The following is a 26130-nucleotide window of genomic DNA, read 5'->3' as shown; positions in this document are numbered from 1 at the left end:
GACAACATATTTTATATACCATTTTACATTACAGTTTCCCCTTTCCGATCGTTGTGGATACCAAATGTTACAATTCTCCAATGTAATGGTACTCAGTGTCCTGTCCTTGGAAGAATGAAAGTCTGAGTTGTGTAAGCATTCTCACACAAATACATGCCTGACTCGCAGAGCAAGTGTGTGGCCTTGGAAGTAATAATATGCCTGTTTTTCGTCAACGAAGAATAAATTTAAAATTATTATAATACAACTAGGTGAAGTGGCAATTACAACAAACATTTGACTAGACTCTGGCCCAGATAAAGACCAGGATTAAGCAGGGAGCTCCACAGATTCACTATTCCAAATTACCTTAATATAATTTTGGTGTAATATTGGTCATATTTACAAAATATTGATAGCAGATGTTTGAAAATCTAAGTAAAGTTCAGAGTAAAAGGATGTTTTTTCAAGTCCATCCACACATTAAATACATCACTGTCAGTCGATTCAAATAGAAAAAGTGGAGATTTAACCAGGTAAGTTTTTTCTGTACTTGAATCAAATTTAAGATTTTCTTGGAATTCTCAAGGTTTCTAGTAGTACTCCTGGGAAGTTGTCACAGTTCCCTGGGCATACCTTCAAACATTAATATTTACACTTTCCGAAATAAAGCAAAGGAGCATTTCAAAGTGAGCAATGAATCGGTTTATTCATACTTTTTAGCTTTCTTCACATGGCCCCTTCCTGAACTTTCTTCACCAAAATCCTCAGCAATATTCAAGAGGTATTTTCTCCATTTCCCATAAATGGATTTACAATTACACTTGTAAAGAGTAATTCTGTAATCAGGATAGGAAATTACATACAAACGGTTTGTGAAACCCCAAAACATCCACGTTTGTGGATGTTCACCATCATCTGGGTATGTCCTCGCCCTGAAATGCCCACATGCTGATAAGAAAAAATAAACGCTGGTCCCCAAAAATGAGTGCTGATGGGCCCCATCTGCTAACACTGGCTTAAATTAAGCACTTATAATTTGCAGAGATATAATGTAATTAATTGATAAACACATCTACTTGTGTATATCTAGGATTTGTGAAACATAAATTCAGATTTCACTCACAAATGATGCCATGTGCATAGCGAAGTCTTCTTTACGACTCCTAATAGAGGGCTCACACACCCGGGGCTGTGCTACCATGAGGGTAAGGCACTAGAAATGACATAGAGGTGTCACCTGATTACTGCTAACGGCCTGAAAAACAAAGTGTTTTTCCAGTTTGTACAAAGCACTTCAAGGGGCAAGGTTCTAGTCTACAGCGCTGAAATCCTTACACAGTCCATGCCCAAAGTTACAGACAATAAGCAAGTCTTGCTTCAGTAGGCAATGACCTTTTACATGCAACTAGAAGATTCAAATGTCTAGCGCAATATGAAGATAATTCAAGTAAAAAACGATTTTTTTTCTTAGAGCAGCTTTGGCTAGACCAGGCTTTAGCAATATATTTTTCTATTTGATTTAATTTACCTAAAAGGTAAAGGACAATACAAATGTCTAGAATACAGTGTTCTATGTAACAATCTGTGGGACATAGAGGAACAAACAGAGGATCAAAGACGAATGTAGGTATTTTAATGTATCCTGATGTAAGAGAAATTATGGTGTGGTCACAGCTAATGTAGTTTAGAAGAAACTTTCCCAAACCTCTGATGTTTGTTCAATAAAAAAATGGGTCATTAACTAAATTATTGTGGTACTGCTTTCCTTTGGCTCCACAAGTTTCCATACAGTCTGAAGAAACTTTGTCCCCGACCACTGATAAGCTCAAAAAATTGTACAGAGAATGTCACACTGGTCTAAATCTCGTTTTTGCAACTTTGAATCTTTCTTAAACTTGAATGTCTTATCCTTTTTTCATTCCTCTTTTCTTAATAATTATAACACTCCATGATTTTTATCTGTCATTGGACTTAACTTTCCAGATCAAATCTCTTTTTACGTTGCCTCTCAAAAATAGGTTTATATAGATTCAAATAGATGAACTGTGACAATGATGACTGTACAGTTTAGCACCACCGTAGAAATGTATATCTGGGTAGTCCAACAAAACACTTGGAGGGTCTAGATTGGTACACCATATTTGTGCTAATACCAAATACACATTTAAAATAACCCTTATAGTTTAAAGTTGATGTACAAAAAGAAAATTCTCTTAAACCAAAGAGAGGGGCTAAATCTGACCCGAAGTGAAATAGAGCTCCAAAATACTGTTAAGTAAAAAAGATTTATTCCTTTCGGGAGGTAAATAATCACAAGTTCAAGCACTCGCTTCACTCAATCAAGATCTCTCACTCAATTATATATTGTCAAACTATTTGGGAAATACTCAGCAACGGAAAAACCAATTATCATATAAAATGTACAATTTTATTTTGCATACAATATATATATAAATCAATATACACTTTCATTAAAACCTTACACAATACATATTAAAAACCACCTAGTGTGGATAAGGAGAAATGTGGACCAAAACAGTAAACTTTGTCTTGGTATTGTTAATTTGGACACTTTGTTGACAATATTGGGAAGTTTTCCATTTCTTATACCCAACTACTAGTAGTTTTATATATATATATTGTATGCAAAATAAAATTGTACATTTTATATGATAATTGGTTTTTCCGTTGCTGAGTATTTCCCAAATAGTTTGACAATATATAATTGAGTGAGAGATCTTGATTGAGTGAAGCGAGTGCTTGACCTTGTGATTATTTACCTCCCGAAAGGAATAAATCTTTTTTACTTAACAAAAAGAAAATTCTGCAACATACTCTATACCCAAAGTTCCATTGGCATTTATGCTGGAAGATGCTCATTTGCTAAGTCACAAACATTTTGATAATGTTCACAAGGTTCTAAATAAAATAGCATAAACTGGCATTTTGCAGATAGGCAACTTCAGCTAAAGTAAGATTCCATTAACACAATAGTTAATGTTTAGGTGCCAACAAAAACATTGCTCATGAGCAAAATGGTATGGGTATAATAATTATCAGGTGATGTAAAGACACACTGATGAAGGATACACTCCCCATGAGCACCCTGATCTGATAAGCAAGATACTGTGGGCACACTGAACAAGGGCAAGTAGCCCTTGGGCACACTGATCATTAGCAAAATGCAGATTGGAAAACCGAATGTGGGTACACTCTTCAATCAATGTACACTGGTATGATGACTACACGACTACCACAAAAACCAGAACAGATGGATTTTAGTGTTAGTGTGCAAAGCAACTTGACAAACTCCATGCATCACACTGCAAGACTGGCTGAATATGGACACTCATTTAAAAATCTTTAGAAAAAACATTGATATTTCCCTATTAGATTATTTACTCTAAATAGGGATTTCCCTCAACGACTCATATTTCTAGCCACAGTCATGTGCTCCTAAGAGATAAGGATTATTTGTTCCTAAGAGTTACCAAAGATTAACTAAAATCTCAAAACAAAATTATCTTTAAAGGCACTAGTCCAAAGGGTAGCTTGATCCATGTTAGATTTAAGCATAACCACTTACTGCCCACATGAATTGCATTTGCATTCACTTTCTTACTTGGGTTGCCTGAAACATTGGCATGGATCGAGCAATCTAAGACTTACTTTGAAAAACCCTTACACTAGGCAGTGATAAAATGCACAGAGAGACACTCTGGCTAGAATGTTCCCCAATGAAAAACATTAAATTGCAAACACTCTTCTACTCATTTACAAGTAGGCCAACACACCCAAACCTATTTTGAGCTTAAAATGTTACCTATTATGATATGCAAACATTGAAATGTTATTTACAGGTCAGTCAACGATTATGTTAGGCACTCATACTACTATGCACTATTTGTTCATGGCAAAGGGATGCCTCTGTTTACAGATTAGTGCAAAAATGCACCCTTTGCACATAGCTATACTATTGAATTGACCTGGTACTAAAAAAGATGTAATCAAGCATGCTGGTTATAAACAGAGGTCACTACGTGGGCTACTAAAATGGTTTATTTGAATCTCCATGAGATCTCTGCCACAAAACTGTTGCCAGTTACTGGACATTGAGCCAGATCATTCTGGAACTTCAGATAACTCCTATCTCCAAAGGCGCTACACCATATACTGCTACTACAGGACAAGAGTGCCAACAAGACTTCTGTTGATAGCTTTGACTTTGGAATTATCTGGGGTAGCTAGTGGGTGACAAGAAAGAAGGAAAACTGAAGAGGCTTCAACCAGCTGCAAATCGGGGGGAATTTGTCAGTCATGACTTTTGTTATGAGCTGGACGTAGGAAAAAAATCAGGTTACTAGAATTAGAAGGATTAATTAACAAAATATATCTTTGCAACTGAAGAAAAAGCATTTAGCAGAGGGTTTACTGACACTGTATTGTGGAATGTATATGTGAGCAATATAATATGTGGTTAGAGAGTGGCACAGACATGCCACAAATGCTGCCTTCGGTACTTAGAGATGACAGACACGGAAGCATACAATGTTACCCTGAAGAAGCATCCATGCTCCAAGTGTAGCATCGCCAGACTAACTGATACTGCCATGGCTTGCCAATGATCTAACTTACACTGTGATTATATATATATATATATATATATATATATATATATATATATATATATATATATATATATATATATATATATAGCTATATTTATTAACGGTAGGATAGGGTACCTTTTTTGAAGACACGTTGAAGACCTGGAAGAATTAATCAAGCGGTAAATTCTCTCTACATGATTATTAGGAAGAACAGCTCATGACTTTAAAAATCAATTGCAAGTTGCACAATTTATGGTTCGTCAACATTATTCTGTCTGGCACAAACTGACCACTTCAACTATGTGCATATTGGCACCTTTATCAGCTAAACCTAGGAAAGCAAAAAGAGCTTCATAATCAATTTTCATTATTGCTATCTTATCACCATCAACTATCATTTGGGAATACAGGACATGGTCTTCACCCCCAAAGACTTGGGCATAAGTACATTGCATTCAAAAACGATGGGATACTATAGACTTTTCACAATAATAATATGTTTTTCAACCCTCTGAAAAAGGTTAAAAGATTTTTTATAACACAGTCCATAGCAGAGTAGTGTTGTGTCAATCTGAGATCTGTGATTATGTTGAGTTCAATATTCCTCTAAATGTGCAATGTCTAATGAATGAAATTCACACCTGGGACAATGCTGAACACTCTATGTAGTGGTGACATTAATTGCATGAATTAAGAAGATGATAAACGCATGTATTCCGTCACCCATTCTGAGAATCCTTTGCAATCAATTTTTGCATAAATAGTGCAAGAAGTCAAAGGGACAGCTGCAAACCTCTCACAGTTGCTGGAATATAGATAAACCATGGGATAGCATTGCATAAAATCACAAGTTGCCAGCGTAAAAGATAATGTGCATTACTCCAAGAAGAAAAAAACATTTTTGTATAAATAATATACCATATAACCCTGCCAAATTTACATCCATCTGGCATAATATGTGTGTCACATAATTGCTTTTCAGGCGAAGCTGGCTGATTTAATAGGTTTTCAGTCTTTACTTTCTCTTGGAGAACTTTAAACTTTGTAAATGCCTTTTTTCTCAGGCTGTGCCTTCAGTCAATAGACACAAAGATCGGGGAACTTCATCTCATACACAGGAATTGAATGGTGCTGAGGCTGGCCATAAGCAGCTGTGATAGTGCCGGATGGGCTTGGAGGTGGTCTGTAACAAAGAGAGCAAGGTGATAAAAATTTAAAGCAAGGAATAACGTTGGATGTTCCAATGGTCTGCATAGCCTGCATAAAACAGACCAACTTTAATAATAATTAATCTTAATCTACCATATCATGTCAAATAATTGTATGTTGGACAATAGATGAAGTGGGCAATCTGTTTTCCTTACAAAGTACTGTTTATGGAAAGGTTACTTACTTGTAACACTGGTTTTTCAATGTGGGTACCTGTACCAACTCACACATTGTTATAATGTCCTTTTCATGACTCTCCCACCTGTAGAAGTTTGGCATCCAATGAGAAAGTTGAAAATAGTTGCTCTCATCAAGACTTAGGCTTTTTAGAGCCAGTGAAGCCCACAAAGGCAGACCACCCATTCTGTTCAGTGTAATAGAATCGCATAGACGAGGGTCCAATCTATGTAACCTCTCCTCTAATTTGAAATAAAAAAAAAAGTGCTTGGGCCCTCATCAGGAGGTCACTGCAGCTGGCAGCGCTGCCAATTACAGTATTAGCACAATGACAAACCATCACATTCCTAAAAGTGTGACCGTTCAGATTATTCCAGACCCTCAAAGTTATAAGAGTGGCTTGGATGGCTGGTATTCGTCAATTCAATTAAAAAATACTTTATTCGGTTTTACAAATAGCAAACCATAAAAGCAACATTACAGTAATAAAAGGGGCAATTTAAAACACAAATACATTAGTGACAAGCAGGTATTATAAATAAGTCATACACATATTGGTACAAATATGTTAAAAATCTGACACCCGTACAGTATGTGCAGACTCTAAGATCAAATTTTAGTTAAAACAGTAGCCACAGTGGGGGGAACCGTTAATTTGGGAAACTTTTTCTCAGTCTCAGTGCCGATTTTAAAAATCCAACCACGAATAGGCTACTTTCTGGTTTTAGCATTTGCAGGAAGCAAAGGGCCGGGCGAACCTGAGTAAAATTCATCTATTTTAAGAGGGGGCTTTAAAAAAAAAAAAAAAACTCCTAGGGGCATCGTAGTGGTGGCAAGAGAACATGAAGTGCGTCAGGTCCTGTGGAGATGAATCATCGCAGCCACAGGGAGACAACACCTGGGCTGTATGGCTTCCCTTGGGAACAGCAAGTAAGAGATGGTAATAATCAAGCCTGAACCTGGTTAATAGGAACCGCTCATGGGAAGAGAGGGGCCACGTAAGGTATGGTTGAAGCGATGGAACAGTTTTAAGTAACATGAATTTACGTACGCTGGGTTTTACCAAGTCTGCCCCGTCTCTATTTAATTTTTGCCAAAGAGAGAAAGTATTTTTTACATAATCCACATCCCCAATGGTAATCGTTTCAGGACTTGAAAAGAGGTCTGGACGCCCCAGTTCATTAAAACAGGCTTTTAAGTATTTTAACCAGGGGATATTAAGCATGTTATCCAAGGACATGGCCTCTTTAAGCAACTGGTGGTTAAGGGCAAGATCTTTATTTAACCAGCACTTAAGCCAAAAGAGCAAAGGGCGCATAGCTAGAGTGTCACCAATAAATGGGAGCCCGGTTTCTTCATGAGTAATTAGATTTGAAGTTCCTTTGGGTACTCCCAATAGCTGCTTTAGAAAGTTGTTCTCCGCCTCTCCGCCACCTGAATGCCCTTGGCTGCTACATATCCCCATAGCTCGCTGCCATAACTGCCAATTTGGAACTTAAGGATGCCAAGCTTTTCTGGTCCACTGTCAATAGTCCCTTCCTCCAAAATGAAGAAGCCCCGGTAATGTCTGCCCAGGTGTCTGAGGAACAATGGGTGGCTCATTTTACTAGTATTTTTAACCCTGAAGGACTAGATGTGGGGGGTGACAGGGAGACCGTGGCTTTTATGCCCCTACCTCTTAATATCACAGTTTCTGAGGTGGATGCCGCCATCCGGGTTAGCAAGGGGGGAAAGGCGCCGGGCCCTGATGGGGTACCCGTCGACCTTTATAAAGCAGAGGTCTCCATCTGGAGCCCATTGCTAACCAAGGTTTTTAATGCAGCGGCAATGACTGCGGCCCCACAGACTTGGGGGGAATCAATCATTATCCCGGTGTATAAAAAAGGAGAGAGGGGCGAGGCAAAAAACTACCGCCCGATTTCTCTCCTCACTGCTTCCCTAAAAATTATGAGTAGGGTATTACTGGGTCGTTTGGAGGAATGGGTAGAAGATAAAGGGATCCTTGCGGATTCTCAGTATGGATTCCGCAAGGGTTTAGGCACAATAGAACAGTGCATTAATTTAGACCTAATTATAGGCAAATATACACGGGCCAAACAAGGCTCGCTGTTTCTTTGCTTTGCAGACCTGACCAGCGCCTTCGACCTGGTCGACCATGGTCTTTTGTGGTCAACCTTGCTGGACATGGGGGCCCCACAGGATATCATCTATTTCTTGGCCCAACTCTATAGGAATCTTACGGCTAAGATACGCTACGGACAATCGGGGGAGTGTACACCCCATATTAAAGTAGACTCTGGAATTAGGCAGGGATGCGTCCTTGCACCTCTTCTTTTCTCCCTTTTTATTAATGCAATCGAGTCAGAACTGCGGACCATCAGTGCGGATGCTCCGACTGCTGACGGCCTTTCCATCCCATAATTGCTTTACGCGGATGACGCGGTTCTGCTCTCACAAACCCCTCTTGGGTTGCAAAAACTTATGAATAAATTTGCAGATTTTATTAATGGGAGAAAATTAAAAATTAATAATTCAAAAACTTTTATAATGCCCTGTGGGAAGAAAATTAAAAACCTAAGGCCCTTTACAGTTATGAACCAAACTATAAAAGTGGTGGATAAATTTTGTTATCTGGGTATCACTTTTAACAGTGGGGGGATGTGGACACCTGAAATGATCAATGTTAGAGCTAAAATGGCCAAGTGTTCCTTCGGCATATTTAAGTTTGAATCTAAGCTAGGCTCAAGACGGATACCAGACATGTTGTACCTATACCACCATAAATGTGTTGCTCTGGCCCTATCTGGCTCAGGAGTATGGGGCCATTGTAATAACAACATGCTCCAGGTTGAGGAAAATAAATTTATCAAAAAACTCCTATGTTTACCATCTTCTGCCTCAACAAAGTTGATCCATCAGGAGGTCGGTCTAGAACATCTATCTGACTTGATCAAATTAAGACCCCTGTTAGTATGGAGATCTATATGGAGTAAGGAACAGACTGATTTCACAAGAAAGATCATTTTAGACTGTCTTCACATGGACAAATGTTCCCGCATCCCCTGGCTTAACTATATTATTCGAACATTTAATGATGTGTTTATTCTTACTGTACGTGATAACCCTTCCTGTGTTCTAGATATCCCGAAGAGTGAGCTCAAACATGAATTTTTGAGGGCTAGCATGGTGAAGCGTAACGCAGCTACTGCCCAGTTCTCCACACATGTTTTTTATGACAGATATACTAAGGAAGAAATGGGGCTTTCAGGATACCTTAAATTGGTTACTATTCGATCCCACCAATATGTATTGACAAGATTACGGATGGGGATTGCCCACTTGCTTGTTGCGTATCCTGTAATAAAGACCTATACTACTGCCCCCTGTCTGTGTGATGGGACTACAAAGCAAAGTACGGAGCATTTTTTACTGTTATGCCCTCTTTATCTCTACCTTCGAAAAATATATCTGAAACCGCTTTTTAAAAAATACAATGTATCCACTATTGTATCGGCTATGGGGCTTTTATTTGGACTTGATTCACAGGACATCTGCTTTTTTACTGCTGTATTTATTTTAAAATCGATATGCTTGAGGAATAGCATGCTTTTTTGATATGTGTTTAATTTAAATTTTGCTGTTTCCTCATGTTTTTACTTATGTATGTACTTTTATGATTATTAATCAATGATCGAATAAAGTTTTTGAAATTGAAATTGAAATTGAACTGCCAATTGCAACGCTTTTCGCCTGATATAACTTCAGCATTGCGGCAATTGGGCACTTGCCCATTTTGTTCGCAAAGCTGAAGATAGCGGCGTTCGCCCGTATAATCTCTCCTCTTTTTCTCTTGACTAGGGCGCCCCAATTTAGATGGTCATCGAATCCAAGTAGGAGAAAGTTGTGGTTATGGGCACTTTTTCGCTATTTACCGTAAAAGGGTAATTACGCTTCGGGCGGGTCCCAACCTGAAGTATGTAGATTTTGAGTGGTTTATGGCTAAATCACGCTCAGCCATAAAACTGCGGATAGCAACCAGTAAAGACTGCAGGCCTCTTGCGTTTCTGGCCAGGAGGACCGCATCGTCCGCATAAAGCAGGACGGGGAGGCCCCTGCGCCCTACATATGGGAAATCCACCCCAGTTTCAATCAAAGTCTTGTCCAGCTCATTAATGTACAGGTTGAATAGAAAAGGGGCTAAAATACACCCTTGCCTTACTACCCAGTCAACAGTGAAATCCCTTGATACTCCGAGGTCCTGGGATAATCTAATGTTCGCCCTAGTGTCCCTGTGCAGATCCCTCAGGAAGTTAATCAAGGTGACATCCACCCCCATGGCGCCCATTGACTACCACAATTTCCCCCGATTGACACAGTCAAAAGCGGAGGAAAGGTCCATGAACGCCATGTAGATGGCGCCCTTACGGACGACGGTATACTTCCTGAGGATCATGTACAGGTTAAGGCATGTGCCAAGGTAGAATGCCCCGGGCGAAACCCATATTGGATATCAGAAATGACCCTGTTTTCTTTTGCCCAGGATGACAATCTATTCAACACTACTCCACCCACGACCTTGACCACAGAATCAATATGGGAGATCGGTCTTTAACAACTAGTGCTGTTACGATCTCCCTTCTTGAAAACTGGGACGATCGTGGAGGTACCCCATGACACTGGACACTCTTCCGCCACCGCAGCGTTAAGCACGGCCTTGAGGACCGTAGTCCAGAGGGACTGATTTGATTTAAAGATGTCTGGTGGCATACCATCCGGGCCTGGGGCCTTGTTACTGATCAGGCCTGAGATACCTTTCTCAACCTCACACAGCGTGAACAGGGGCAGAGTTTCCTTGCTTCCTCCCAGCAGAGGGCGTAACTCAGATGAGTTGCTCTTAAATATGGATTCAAAATGTTGTACCCAATCATCTTCTGAGATGTTAGTACCAATAACATACTCCCCTTCCCTCTCAAATAGGGGTTTATTGATTAGTCCCCAGAATTTCGAACTGTGGGATCTAAGAGCTCTTTCCAAATGGCGTTCTTTATTTCAGTTTTCCGAATTGCTATGGCCTTTTTGTAATTAAGACGGAGAAGTCTAATCAGGGATTGGTCTCTAGGGCTAGACTTTAGGCCCGCCTTTAACTCTCTTGCAGCTTTCGAGCATAGACAATCAAACCACTTGGGGTCTTTGTGCGGGAATAGACATCAAGGTTCACACCTTGGTGACTATACCCTCAAAGGCCTTAAGTACATTCCAAGGAGAGGAATCAGGAGACATACATGATGCCAGCTCAACAGCACAAGATTCCCAGATAATAACATAGATGACCTCTGGATTCACCTGAGACCACTTGAGTCGGCGCCTTCCGTCCTTAAATTTCAGCACACCAGGAGCTACCTTCTTTCCCTGGGGATTCAATGAATCTCCACCGAAGCGTATGCACACAGGATTGTGGTCACTGAAGATACTGCTTCGGATTTTGAACTCCGACAGGAGTGAGTGTAAACCAGCTGAAATGAGAACATGATCTATAAAAGAACTCCCATTATGACCTTTAAATGAGGGATCAAGCTGTTTACTGGAGTCATCTACCGTAGACATAGCTGAGATCAAATCTAGTTAGTCAAGTAGATTATTAAGTGCATCTCCCTGCGGTGAGTGCTCAAAGTGTAGACCCCCAATCCTTGCACAGCCCATTACTCCCATGCAAGTTAATGCCGGGTCTCCACACGGGCGTAAGTTGAAATCACCGGATAACATGAGACAATGGGAGAGGAAACCACAGTGCTGTTTGGCAAACTCACCCAATAGGGTGATCTTACAGGACCTCACAAGGTATACTGCGTTGTAAAAATTAATCAGGCAGAGACTTGCAGTAAAGCAAATAGCCTGGAGATCTAATTGGGGGGGAGAACAGATTTCCCTAATTCTGCATTTCAGAGCTAAAGCTGTTTAGATAACCAGAACGCCCTTAGCTCTACCCCTTGACGAGGGCAGGGCGGAAACAAAGAAGGCTTTATAGCCTTCTAAGAAAAAGTTACGCTCCACCGCTCAAGTCTCCTGCAGGCAAATCACAAGAAATTGCTTGATGAACAATACTTACTAAGGGTCAAGAAGCTTCCCCGCCAATCCTGCGATGTTCCAAGAAATTATGTTATGGGGTGTTTGCTATGGGGGATCCCCCAAGTGAACATTCAATTGGATCTCAGGTGATATGTCGATACACACCCTTGGCGGAGACCGGCTATAATACAGAGGGGGAGGGGGGGGGGGGGGGGCAGATATCTGGGAGTCTGACGGAGGGGCGTTGGATTCAGGGCTTGGGCTCAATCAATCGCATTCCTCCAGTCTTGAGAGGGCAGCGAATCTGTTTGACCCCTGGGGGATGGGGGAAAAGAAGCGCCCCTCTAGGGTAGCATGTCTCAATATGGATGGAGCTATGTGGCTTCTCACTCCACCCTCGCTCTGACCATGTGAATGATAGAAACCATGGAGATTAAAACTGCGTAGTGGCGGGGGTTGATAAAAGAAGCCCAGGGGGAGGATCTGTATATTAGAACCCCTATCGGGCAAGCCCGGTCGAGACTCTCTGAGTATTCTTTCAACAATCATTCGATCATTAAAATTTACAATGATGCAATCCCCCCCTGTTTTTCTAGCATTACCCACCCGGCGGACCATTAAAATCCTTAGGTCTACAGCCGGGCCTACGGAGGTATAACTGGAGAGCCAGTGTATCACTTTGTTTTTAAGCTGGCTAAAGGCCTCATTAGTACCTCGAGGGAGGGGTGGAACATTCCCTAGGATGACCACCAAGGGTGTTGATTGGGTCGGTAAGTTAATGGATGTCGAGTTTGAAGAGACAACAGTGTGGCCACCCTCGGCGCCCCGACATTGTCCCCCAGGCACTGGGGAGCCTGCGCCTGATGTAAAGCTAGACGACACCTGGCCTTTCCTGAACCCTACTAGTAGCCCCCACCACCTGCCCTGTATGATTAGTATTCAAGGTTCTCCCCGCAATATGGTGTGACTAGATTGATTAGGGAGAGTTGTGTTCCCCTGTCCAGCTATAGGCTGATAAGAGCTTACAGTGGGATCTAAGCTATTTTGGGCATTATTAGTGTTCTCAAGTGTACCCGCTATTGGCAGGGTTTTAATTTGTGCTACTAAACTTTGCTCTATCTTATTTAGTTTAGACACAATGGAGCCAATTTTTTCTCTAAAATATGGGTTTGCAGGGATTTCATAGTGTTTAGAAAATAGTGTTCACCCATAGGATGAGTTCGCGTCTTGGGGGCCCCCCCTATCGCTGGAACTAGGGGTGAAGATTTAATGTTTTTTTTTTTTTGCCTGGCTAGATATGGTTTTGCAATTTCTTTTCCTGGTGCAGATGGAGCTATTATTGTCCCCGAGCACTTTGATGTAGTCAGATGGATATTCTTTCCATTAAGGCCGCCCTCCCTTGATGTTGCATTATATGAAGTGACCTGCCTTTTTGAAATTACTACTACAGGGGATAGTGGCCTATACGATACCTCCCCCGCACTCCCTAAGCCACTGAGGGACACATCTTCTACAGATGTATCTCTTTCCACGTGTATAGAGGGTGAAGTGCCACCTGTCTCTATGATGCGATCTTTGGGGCAGTTTTTCATGTCACTCTGTGTATAATACAGCATGCCTGAGGGGGATCTAGATAGGCGTCTATTGACCAGCTCGATTTCCTTGTCGATGACTTGTGCAGCCCTCGAGTGGAAAGCGTCTATTTTTGTTATTGCAGATTTAGCCGCCGCAATGGTCCCTACGGTGGACGCCTGGGTCTTTCTCTTTCACATCTGTACTACCCCGCAGTGTAGGGTAATAACTTTGCATATTGTGGGCTAATCAAAAAGAGGTACGATAACTTATGTCAAATGGATTAAATGTACAGGGAACAAACAATGCACTAGATAGCCCCAAGCAGTCAGTTACAAAAATGAAAATAGCATGGCCCAGCCCAGCCTTTTACGGCCCCTGACGGGCACAGACGGGCCCGCCCTAGGCCTGGGCTTCATCCGGCGCGTGCCCGCGCACGTCCTACGAAGCGAGATGCGCGAGTCGTTTTTCAAAGGCTGCTGGCACTGAGGGAGGGGCTGCAGCACACGTTGTTTAGCCCGATGTCTCCTAGGCCGAGTAGTCTAGATTCAGGTGCCCCCGCAGTTCCTCGAAGCATCTCCCGCGAAGCCGGAGGCGCGAGTCATTTTTCAAAGGCTACCGGAGGTGAGGAAGGGGTTGCAGCACACGTTGTTTAGCCCGATGTCTCCTGGGCCAAGTAGTCTAGAATCAGGTGCCCCCGCAGTTCCTCGAAACGTCTCCAGAGAAGTGGGAGGTGCGAGTCGTTTTTCAAAGGCTGCCAGCGGTGAGGGAGGGGCTGCAGCACACGTTGTTTAGCCCGATGTCTCCTGGGCCAAGTAGTCTAGATTCAGGTGCCCCCGCAGTTCCTCGAAGCGTCTCCCGCGCAGTGGGAGGCGAGAGTCTTTTTTCAAAGGCTGCCGGCGGTGAGGGAGGGGCTGCAGCACACTGGGCCAAGTAGTCGAGATTCAGGGGCCCTCGCAGTTCCTCGAAGCGTCTCCCCAAGACTTAGGCTTATTAGTGCCAGTGAAGCCAACAAAGGCAGACCACCCATTCTGTCTAGAAGGGTGTGGTTTGTGTAATAGAATCACATAGACTTGGGTCCAATCTATGTAACCTCTCCTCTTTGAAATAAAAAAATAAAAAAGTGCTTGGGCTCTCATCAGGAGGCCACTGCAGCTGGCAGCGCTGCCAATGACAGTATCAGCACAATGACAAACCATCAAATTCCTAAAAGTGTGAAAGTTCCGATTATTCCAGACCCTCAAAGTTATAAGAGTGGCTTGGATGGCAGGTATTAGTGATTTTTATTGTATATTGAATTAATGAACAACTAATAGTGTGCTTATCTGCAAATTTGAGAAACATCGCCACCATGTAGCAGACTGTTATAAGGGCTGGTGTTTACAATTAAGAAAATAAGTTATCTACCTGTAAACTGTGGTTCTCCAGTATTGCTATATTTCATAGATTCAAATACTTGAATTATTCCCAGTCGTCGAAGTGGGAGTCCCACGGTAAATAAAAAGCAGTAAGTAATGAGTTTAACAATAAAGTTAACAGAGAAAAAAATTCATTTTAATATCTCATCGTAGTCATTAGGAATGATCCAAACTCCAGCCAATCAGGTGACAGCATCCTCTAGAACCTTCTCCACAGAAGCTGCAGGCTTTCAGTTCTTCGAGCACAAGTGCAATATAAGTATCTAAAATAAACCTGGAGGGCCCCTATGGGGAGGAGGGTGGGTTGCGTGTGAATCTGTAGTAGAGAAGTGTGGCTCAATGGTTAGAGCGGCAGACCCTGATGCAGTAGTCTGGACGGGACCAGGGTTCAATTCCCGCCTCGGCGGGTCTCTGGCTCAATTTCCCTGGACCTGATAATTCTCGCTTCGGTGCCTTTTCTAATCATGAGCCCCAATCTGCACCTCTGGGCAATAGCTTGCTTAATCTCTAAAACGGCCCCAACAACGCTGAGGATGCCTGACTTCACCTTGGGGGTGCCCAGGAGTGGGCTCTTCACAGGGAAAGGCCAGGAAGGGTTCCTTGGCGGTATTCGTACAAGCACCGAGATGCCTACGGGTAGTCGTGCGCTATACAAGTGCATAATCAATCAATCTATGAAAGATACCAATACTGGAGAACCACAGTTTACAGGTAAGTAACATATTTTCTTCTCCAGCGTTGGGGTATCTTTCAAAGATTCACATGCTTGAATCCGAATAGATAGCAGTAGTATTATAGGTATGTATGCTGAAATAAGGCATGCAGTAGAAAACTTACGTAATCCTGTACGTAGAAAAATGCATCACAAACTCATATATATATATATATATTTGCTCCTTTGCCGCACCAACCTAACACACACATGAACGGTGCCTGTCACGGCGCGGGTGCTCGGGTGCTCCCGCCTTTAATATCCGCTCCAAGCTGTCAATGGGTAATCGTACCCTGCTCCACAGAAGACAGCCCTCACGGGGGAGAGTTCCAACAGTATATTTATTTCCGGGAACTCTGGGCGCACAACAGACGCATTTTGGCAGGTCGCCTTTTTCGATGTTTTAGCTCAACATCGCCATTACTTTTAATTAATTTCTCATGCTAGTAAAATGCAACAGAAACAGTGAAAGGACTAATCCGGCAAATCCCCACAATCTGAGTGCCAAAGTTCCGCCATCTTTGAGTATCAAAGAACATAAAATCACTGCAAATAATACATATATAATGTAAGGAATCCAGATAACAATCGTTTGTCTGGAAACTATTTAATCATTTCAATCAATGATTGTTATAACTCATAATTAAGCCCTGAATGGGCAAATTCGTCTGTTGCGAAAATTAATAAACATAGCGCGCTACAATCATTCAAAATTCATATGATGACAAGAGGTAGCCCTGTAAGTATAATCATATATAAAATAACATTTGATAAAGGGAGAGATTTCATAATAGTTAGATTCATGGAAACATGGGAAAACATATCCTAATGCAGACACAAATTATGGATATTCAAAGATGTACAAAAATGTATAAATACACAATAAGTAATTCACTCATTTATCCCCCAAAAGCACAGCCAATTCCACACTGCTGTTCAAACCATGAGAAGTTTTACTTTGTAGATCAATGATATAACGTGACTCAAGAAGCCTTTGAATTCTATCCCCCCCCTCTTGGGCTGATGGATACGTGATCTAGACAAAAGTATGTCAATAAATCTCTGTCGCGTTTATGATGTTGATTAAAATGTAGCGCAACAGGATAAGACTCATCTGCATTTGTGATTGCCCGCAAATTTTCGAGAATGTGAATCTTTGAGGGATGTATGGTGCTTCCGATATATCAGAGCCCACACGGACACATCAGGCAGTATACGGTGTATGGGGTAGTACAAGTGAGAAACTTAGTTATTTTCTTAGGTGCTCTAAGGCCCGGAATATTGTATGACCGAACGCGTTTACTCTTCCTACACGCCTTGCATTTACCACATGAGTAAAACCAGTTAAGTGCTCCAAAGGGAGACTTAAGATCTACGATGTTTTGATCACTGTGGACCAGGGTATTCCGAAGAGATCTAGCTTTCCTAAATGTAACCAATGGATTGGAAGGTAAATCTCCTCCTATATCAGTATCCGAGAAGAGAGTCAGCCAATTCTTTTTTAGAATACGTTTGAGATGACCCACATCCTTAGAGAATGTGGTAATCATCCTGAATTTGCCCTTGTTCTCCTCTTCCTTGGACTTACTATGATCACTCAGGAGATCCCTTCTGTTCATACATTTGACCTTTTTCATGACTTTTGTCAGTACTTCCTCACTATAGCCCCTCTGTCTAAAGCGATGTATGCTTTCTTGGGCTGATAGTTCAAAATCAAGATCTCTAGTATTGTTTCTCCTTATGCGCAATAGTTCCCCATAAGGGATACTGTCGATAGGTTTTTGAGGGTGGCTGTTTGAAGAATGTAAAATGGCATTGCCTGCTGTAAATTTACTATATAATTTTGTATGTAATCTCCCATCTGCTACGAATATACTGAGAACTAGGTAGTGTACTAATTCTGTACTCACTTCCCCAGTGAATTTCAAGTTGATGCTATTGGAATTCAAGATTTCTATGCATTCAAACGCTTGTTCAGGAGAACCCTTAAAAACAACACAGAGATCAACAATATATCGATGCCATGCCACGATTCTGTCAGTCTAGAGCTTATTGGGCTCGGCCCAGGCAACCTGCTCCTCCCACCAGTCCACGAGAAGGTTCGCGTAGCAGGGGGCAAAGCAGGTGCCCATCGCCGTCCCAGACACATGTCTATACAGCTATTTCTGACAGATGTGTTATGAGTCAAGCAAAAATCTATTAATTCAACGAGCATGGCATTATGATCAGTAAAATATAATGGGCGATTGGCTAGAAAAAAGCTAACTGCTTTCCTCCCATCAGTATGAGCTATGCAAGTATAAAGACTGGCAATATCCAATACCATCAGACAGAATCCTTCCCATTTCACTTTTTCTATATGTATAAGGAAATCTTTGGTATCCCTCAGATACAATTTCAATTCAATTTCAATTGTATACCTTGTTGAAAGAAAAAATAATATATATATATATAGTCAGGAACAGTAGTCTCTCACCACGTAACCACCAGGCAGGCAGGCAGAAAATAGGAAAAACCACGCGAGTCCCAGTATTCATTCGGCAGATTTATTAGCAAGGAGAGTTTACGAAATCTGACGCGTTTCGGGCGTCCGCCCTTGGTCACAGATCGTCAGATCGTCAGGCTAATGAAAAGATATCCTTTTTAAATGGTACACTGCACGAATTCAATTAGTGTTTTTTTCTTCTCATTTGCAACACCATGTGATAAAAGAATAAAAACTGAGGACACACTACCTTTGACTGACCTAGATAGTCTGTTTTCTAAACAATAGATGTTACACATATAAATGGAGCAAAGGAAGTATGGTTTTCAATATTTACATATCATTTAACAGATATCTTACAACTATTTTAAAAACCCAATGTTTGACAAAATGTAAAATTCATGGGAAACAAGCGCTATGATTGTCCAGTTAAAGTGACACATTATATCCGCATAAATGCTTTGATTAGATAAACTGCCGTTATTTAAAGACACAATGTATATGATGGTCATTTGTTATTTGAAAGTGCAATGTGCGCAGATAAAGTGCAAATGCAATGTGCAAAAAAGCAAGGTATTCTGTGCAACATAGCATATAAATAAATATACATATAAATATTTATAAATAATTTCATGTTAAAATCGTTCAAGATCGTTAATTGATAGATCTTATCGATAAGCATATAACCATACAAAAACACATTGTCTATTTTTCTTTCGCAATTGGTTGAATTTCTGCATAAATGCATTGGTAGTGTGACTGCAATATTAACCGCACTGATGCACAACATTTATTTTAGTTGTGCACAAATAAAAAGACTCCATCACCCACCTTCCAAAATATGCTCTACTCAAATATCTCTAGTGAAAACAAACCAAAGAATTATCATAGTGTCTGTGTCCCAAAAACAATAGGGAAAGTAATGTGAGCCCTTTGAACCAGTGAATAATGGAAAAAAACAGTTGTGCATGAAGTACAAAAAAAAGGGGGGTATAAGGACCATGTAATGAAATTCATGGCAAGACTTAAAAGGGTGAGGCAGATCAAAACAGATAATAACATATAATCAAGTTACTGAATAAGGATAGGTTATAGGAAAACATGTAAATCCTCCGTTGTATTCAATCCATTAGGAAATCTGCTGTCTAGTTCAATAATAAAGTGAGATTCAAGTCTCCTCAGCATTTTCTCCCTGTCACCACCCCGCCTAGATTTTGAAACAGAGGCAATGACATAATATTCCAAGCATTGTAAGTTGTAATTATGTTTTGCTTTAAAATGCCTGGCAACTGGGTACGTGCCATCGTTGTTAAAGATGGCACGTAAATGCTGAAGTATCCTGGCATGCACCTGTAGCTTTGTGCTGCCCACATATCTAAGGCCACAGGTGCATGTCAGGACATAGACAGCAAAGTCAGTCTTACAGTTGAATATACCCTTGATATCTTTGGCAACCAGACTAAATGGAGTAGAATATTGGGAGGTGTTTTTCCCAAATTTGCAGGCTCTACAAGTAGAGCAACGTTTGAATCCCGGCCGGGATTTCAACCAATCCTCTTGTTTAGCAAGCTCAGGGAATTCGTGACTGATCTGGGTTTTAAAGGAGGGTCCCCTCCAATAAGTAACCACAGGATTGTCTGGAAGCCTGGGGGCCAGAACCAAATCTGTTTTTAAGACAGGCCAGCGTTGTTTTATAATGGACTTAATCTGTCTGGCCTGTTTGCTGTACCCGGTAATTAACCTGGGAGTTTGCTCCTCCCTTGAATCAATTGTTGTTGTTGACTTTACTCCCATCAGTATGAGCTATGCAAGTATAAAGACTGGCAATATCCAATACCATCAGACAGAATCCTTCCCATTTCACTTTTTCTATATGTATAAGGAAATCTTTAGTATCCCTCAGATACGATTTCAATTGTATAACTTGTTGAAAGAGAAAATAATATATATATATATATATATATATATATATATATATATATATATATATATGTTCAGTCAGACTGCCCATTGATGCCACAATGAGCCTTCCGGGAGGATTTCTCATGTCCTTGTGAACCTTTGGTACATAATAAAAGGTGGGAATCGTCGGATTCAAGCATCTCAGGAATAGGTGTGCTTCCACTTCAATCATATTCTTCCTGTACCATGAAGATATCATGAGATGGTAATCTGTAGTGCACTGATTGATTGTAAAGCTTCACATTGTTTTTTTCATAGTCAAGAGTGTCAGTTAATTGTGGACAAACCTCCTGATGGTATTGCTCTTGGGCAAGTAAGACAATATTGCCTCCTTTGTCCGAAGGTTTACAAATTAACATGTCATCCTTGCACAGATTTTCTAGTGGCAATTGTTGTTTTATAGAGAAATTATTAGTACCTCTATGATTATTGATTAGTCCTTTCACTGTTTCTGTTGCACTTTACTAGCATGAGAAATGAATTAAAAGTAATGGCAATGCTGGCGTTTCGTGCTAAAACATCGAAAAAGGCGACCTACCGAAACGCGTCTGTTGTGCGCCCAGAGTTCCTGGAAATAAATATACTGTTGGAACTCTCCCCCGGGAGTGCTGTCTTCTGGGGAGCAGGGTACGATTACCCATTTACAGTTTGGAGCGGATATATATATATATACACAGAATTATATATATATATATATATGATATATATATATTTATATATATATATCATATATATATATAAATATATATATATATCAGCAGGGTACGATTACCCATTTACAGTTTGGAGCGGATATATATATATACACAGAATTATATATATAAATATATATGATATATATATATTTATATATATATATATATATCATATATATATATAAATATATATATATATCATATATATATATATAATTCTGTGTATATATATATATCCGCTCCAAACTGTAAATGGGTAATCGTACCCTGCTCATATATATATATATATGAAACTACAAACGTAATTCAAATATCAATGAAATAAAAGCAATAGTCATAACAAACAGGATGGTGGGAAGGAGAGAGGCTCACCTTATTGAAAAAGATTACGGAGAACCGCTTGTCCGCATTGCTTGTGGCTTCCAGACAGTAATACCTGGTAAGAGTGTGCCTACTGGACCAGGACGCTGCTCTGCAGATCCGCTGTATAGGCATATCGGCAAAGACAGCCGTCGAAGGAGACATCTCTCGTGGATTAGGCTTTGACTGTCAAAGATAAAGGTTTACCTGCCTGCTAATGGCAAAATTGTACCGCTGATGATATCCAACGTGCTATTGTTTGCTTAGTAACAGGATATCCCTTTCTGATTTTACCACAAGCTACATAAAGCTGATCAGTCTTGCGGATGCTGGTGGTCTTTTGAAAGTAGAATTTTATATACCTCTTTAGATCCAAGGAATGTGAAGATCTTTCCTCTGGTGTTTGCGGATTTGGGGAACAAGTATTTAATAGGACTGGTTCATTTAAATGAAAATCTGATGGGACTGAAGGGATGAAGTTAGGATTGGTACGAAGTATAACAGAGTCCCTCGTAAATTGGAGGAAAGGATGACGACTAGTGAAAACCGGTACGTGGCTTACTCATCTGGCTGATGTAAGAGCCAGCAGAAGAGACATCTTCCATGTCATGTATTTGAGGTCTGCTCTATGAACGGGCTCAAATGGGCTCTTCATAAATTGTGCCAATACAATGTTGAGATCCCAAGGCGGAGGTGGGCGCCTACTTGGAGGGAACATTCTAAACAATCCTTTAAGAAATTATTGTATAATTCTTGATGACCAATCCGACTGTAACCCATTATGCCGCCGAAAATCTGGAGATTGCGGCGAGGAAAACCTTAATGGACGAATGGGAGAGGCCAGATTTAGCCAGCTGCAAGAAGAAAGGTAGTAACTGTTCTGGCGGAGATGGAATAGGATGTACTTCTGAACTTGCACACCAATGGCAGAATCTCTTCCACTTAAGCTTGTAAGTTTTGATAGTGGATAGCGCTCTAGCGTTTCGCCAGGACTTCCCGACAGTCAGAAGGGATGGTCAGGTCGGGGAACTCATAGTGTTCAGAAGCCAAGCTGACAATCGTAGCGATATTGGGTCCGCATGGCAGATTTGGCCGTGATTCGTCATTAGCAAGTTTGGTATTGGACGTAACAACCTGGGTTTGCACTCCGATAGAAGGAGAAGCTCTGTGAACCAGAACTGGTGAGGCCACTTGGGTACTACGAGTAGTATTCGGCAAGGTTCCTTCCTCATATTCCATAGCTTGGAATTAAAGGAATCAGAGGAAAAGCCTAAGCATAAATCTTTGACCAATTTATCAAAAATGCTTTCCCGCACGATCCCAGTTGCAGTGCCAGCTGGCAAAGAATGGGCATTTGCAGTTCAGAACGGTCGCATACAGGTCTAAATTTGGTTTGCCCCATAACAGCAAGATGTGATCCAGCGTTGATTGGTGGAGTTCCCAATCGTGGTTGGCTGTGATTGACCTGCTAAAGGAATCTGCCAGGAAATTGGCTACTCCTGGAACATGTTCCGCTGTTACTGTTATCTGGTGCTGAATTGCCCAATCCCAAATCTGCTGGGTCTGTAGGGATAGCGTAGTCTATTGTGTCCTTCCTTGTTTGTTTGTATAGTGCATACTTGTTGTATTGTCTCTCCGAATTAAGACTGATACTACTGAAATTATTGAGAGAAAGGATTTCAGGGCCAGGAATATTGCTTTTATTTAATGTGTAAGGACCGTTGCTGCCTGTTCCATTTGCCCTTGACTGTCAGCCCTTCCAGATGTGCTCCCTACCCCTCGAGGGGTGCATCGGTTGTAATGATGTAATTCGGAGAATCTACTAGGAACGACTGCCCTGCGGCTATGTTCGAGATCTGAGCCCACCATTGAAGGCCTCCTTCATCTGAGGTGTTATCTTTATAATATCCTCGAAGGACCCTGATATTTGCAGCCTCTGACTCTCTAGGTCTTCTAGCAAGGGCCTCATCCACAAGCGGCAGTTGGGAATGAGGGAAATGCAAGAGGACAACATCCCCAGAAGCGATTTGTACCTTCTAGCTGAAGTGGACATGTTTATTAGGAGTAGAGCTGCCAGTTTGCAAATCTTCTCTTGCCTTTCCTGTGAGGAGAAGGCCTTCGCCTGGTGAGTGTCCAAGGTTGCTCCTAAAAAAGTTCTGACTCTTTGTGGGAATCAGCTTAGACTTTAGAAGGTTGATGGAGAGACCCAAGGACTGGAAGAGAGAGAGGCATCACTGAGTATGATTGCTTGCTACTATCAAGCTTTTGGCTTTTATGAGACAATCGTCTAGATAAGGGAAGATTTGAATCCCTGCCTGTCGTAGGTGGGCCGCCACAGGGGCTAGGTCTTGGTGAATACTCAGGCGCTGAACGAAGGCCAAATGGTAGAACTCGGAATTGATAATCCATGCCAGCCACTCTGAAGCGTAAGCATTTCCTGTGCTTGGGGAGAATGGGGATATGGAAATAGGCATCCTGAAGTTCGACGGTAGTCATGTAAACTTCTTGATTTACTAATTGAAGCAGGAATTTGTTGAGGCAACGAAGGTCCAAGATGGGACGCCATTCTCCCAATTTCTTTCTTTTGAGGAACGATCGTAAATAAAATACTGTTCCTCGTTGTACACCTGGTACCACTTCAACAGCTCCTTTGTTCAACATTGTATTTACCGGATATAACAGTTCCTTTAGATGAGAGGGAGGAGGACCTCGGGGTGGGCAGTTTAGAGTGATCTTTTGAAATTCCAAAGTGCGACCATTGGAAACTATATCTAAAAGCAATCTGTCTGTTGTTATTGTAGACCATTCGGGGAGGTAAAAGGAAATTCCTCCACCAATCATGGTAGACTAGGAGGGAACTGTGGCTAGTACTGTGTGTTTGTCATTGTTTATTGGTGTTCTCTCTGCCTCTAAAGACAGTCTTGCCTCTATAGTGCTTGTAGGAAGTGGTAGGAATTGCTTGTACTACTGCTGATGTTGTGATAATGAATATCAAGATTGACCTTGATACGGTTGGTACTGTTTGTATTGATTATAACCTCCCCGAATGGAGGACGAGCCATGTCCTCTGGCTCCACATAAAGGCTGCTTCTTGAACTGCAGTGTGCTTAGAGCCTTTGCAGTATCTGTATCCTTTTTAATAGTTTGTAGCGCTTCATCAATGAGGTGACCAAATAAGGATTCGCCATCGTAAGGCATACCAATGATTTTTGTCTGAACTTCTTGTCAGAAAGAAGGAGCTCTTAACCAGCCCTGCCGTCTCAGGACCGCAGCCACAGCCAATTGACGGAAACCTGTTGATGAAACATTAACAGCACAGTCAATAATCTCAGGAGAGATCCTTTCTACCTCCTGAAGAATTCTCCTCGCCTCGGACTTTGAGTCCTCAAGCAACATTTCAATAAAAGGCGAAATGTCTAACCACATCTGGCGGTTGTACCTGCCCAGAACGGCAAGAGAGTTGGCCGCTCTAACGGTGCTTCCATGGTGGAGAATTTTTTACCGATAGAGTCACGACGTCTTCAGTCTCTATCAGGAGGAGCAGACAGGGGAGAAGCAGGATTTCTGGCAAGACATTGAGCAGCTTGTGAAATTACCAAATCCGGCATAGGTTGTCTTATAAGGCAGGCAGGCAGTTGTCTGGCGCCTTATTCTTCTTCTCCTATTTAGTAAAGTCTGCTGGAATGGAGGCTGGTATTCTCATTACCTTTAGGCCTTCCTTCCATATAAAATCCACTATGGGGATTGAGCGAATCTGTCTTTTAATCTGTTCCTTAAAATTGTAAAGAAAACAATCGGCTTGTTTGGTTACCATGGGAAGCTGCAACCTTTATCCTTGGGTGGCGGAATTTACCGGAGGTGGGGTGGAAGGAGATGGTGCTTGTATTTGGCAGTCCTCCCTTTTGTTAGGTAGTGATACCTCGTCCAGTTGGCCCTCCTGTCTCTAATCATCAGTGGTATGATGCGCCTATTCCTGTGGTTGCGTTGCTACAGGTGGTGGAGAAAAAGGAGGGGGAGATCTAATCACCAAGGAAGGCTGCGTAATAGGAGTTTGAGGAACTGAAGCAGCCGGTTCTGAAGGAGGGAATCTGCGGTAGAAATCTTCCACACAGATTTGATACGAGGGAAACATACATTTGAATGTTTTGTTCTGTTTGCCTATCTAGGCTGGGATCCTGAGGATAGTAAACATACTCATCATCCTGGCACTTTATCCGAAGGTCTGAAGGACTGCGAGCCACGTCAAACATGCCATCGTCCTCTGAATCTTCCTCCTCGTCTCCTTAGTCAAATATCTCTTCTAGAGGACAGGGAGATACCTTACTAGGAGTAGTGTGAGTAGGTAAAATCACTTCTTGAGATGCTCTTCTTTTAGACTGAGGAACTGTAGCTTGCAAAACAGTGTCCTGGGTAGTTTTCATTGATGCAGAATCTGAAGTATTTTCGTGATGTGCGGGCAAAATCATCAACGGGGTAGGCAATGGCGACGATGTCAAATAAACCATTGACCAGGAAGCCGACAACAAAGTTTTTGTCGACAGTTCTTCCATCAACAGTTTTGCAGTCGATGAAGATTCTCGACGGGGGTTAGTGTCCGTAATGTTCGGCCCCGTCGACGAAGCTATTGTCAACGTGAGGTTTAGTTTGATCAGAGTCGCCGACAGCCACAGCCACAGCGGTGATGAGAGATGTGTTGACGATTACTTTAATGAAAGTCCCCTTTTCCCCGTCAACGTTAAAGACAATGCTACCGAGGACGTAGATGGTCTCACCCTTACAGAGAATATAGTCGACAGAGCAGAGAACCATGACATGATGAGTTTGTACTGAGGTGAAGAGAAGGTAGACGTCGTCATCGTAGTTGTGGCGATGGAAGCTTTAG

The 26130-nt window shown here is 41.6% G+C and overlaps 1 protein-coding gene across 3 annotated transcripts in view; it reads right to left on the bottom strand.

Annotated features, from left to right (window-relative positions):
- Nucleotides 1-5097: 5097 nt before the first annotated feature.
- The window catches only part of EFR3B (EFR3 homolog B), a 1036998-nt gene continuing 1015965 nt past the window's right edge, over nt 5098-26130 (bottom strand). For 2 of the 3 annotated variants that reach the window (XM_086928032.1, XM_086928030.1), the window contains exon 23: nt 5098-5775. In XM_086928032.1, the coding sequence (XP_086784158.1) occupies nt 5670-5775 (106 nt within the window). In that variant the 3' untranslated portion in view covers nt 5098-5669. The remainder of the gene's footprint in view (nt 5776-26130) is intronic. The other variant, XM_086928031.1, reaches the window with a different exon arrangement.

Source organism: Lissotriton vulgaris, chromosome 6, assembly GCF_964263255.1.
Source record: "Lissotriton vulgaris chromosome 6, aLisVul1.2, whole genome shotgun sequence".
Classification (NCBI taxonomy): domain Eukaryota; kingdom Metazoa; phylum Chordata; class Amphibia; order Caudata; family Salamandridae; genus Lissotriton; species Lissotriton vulgaris.
This window is presented reverse-complemented; position numbering and strand designations above follow the sequence as displayed.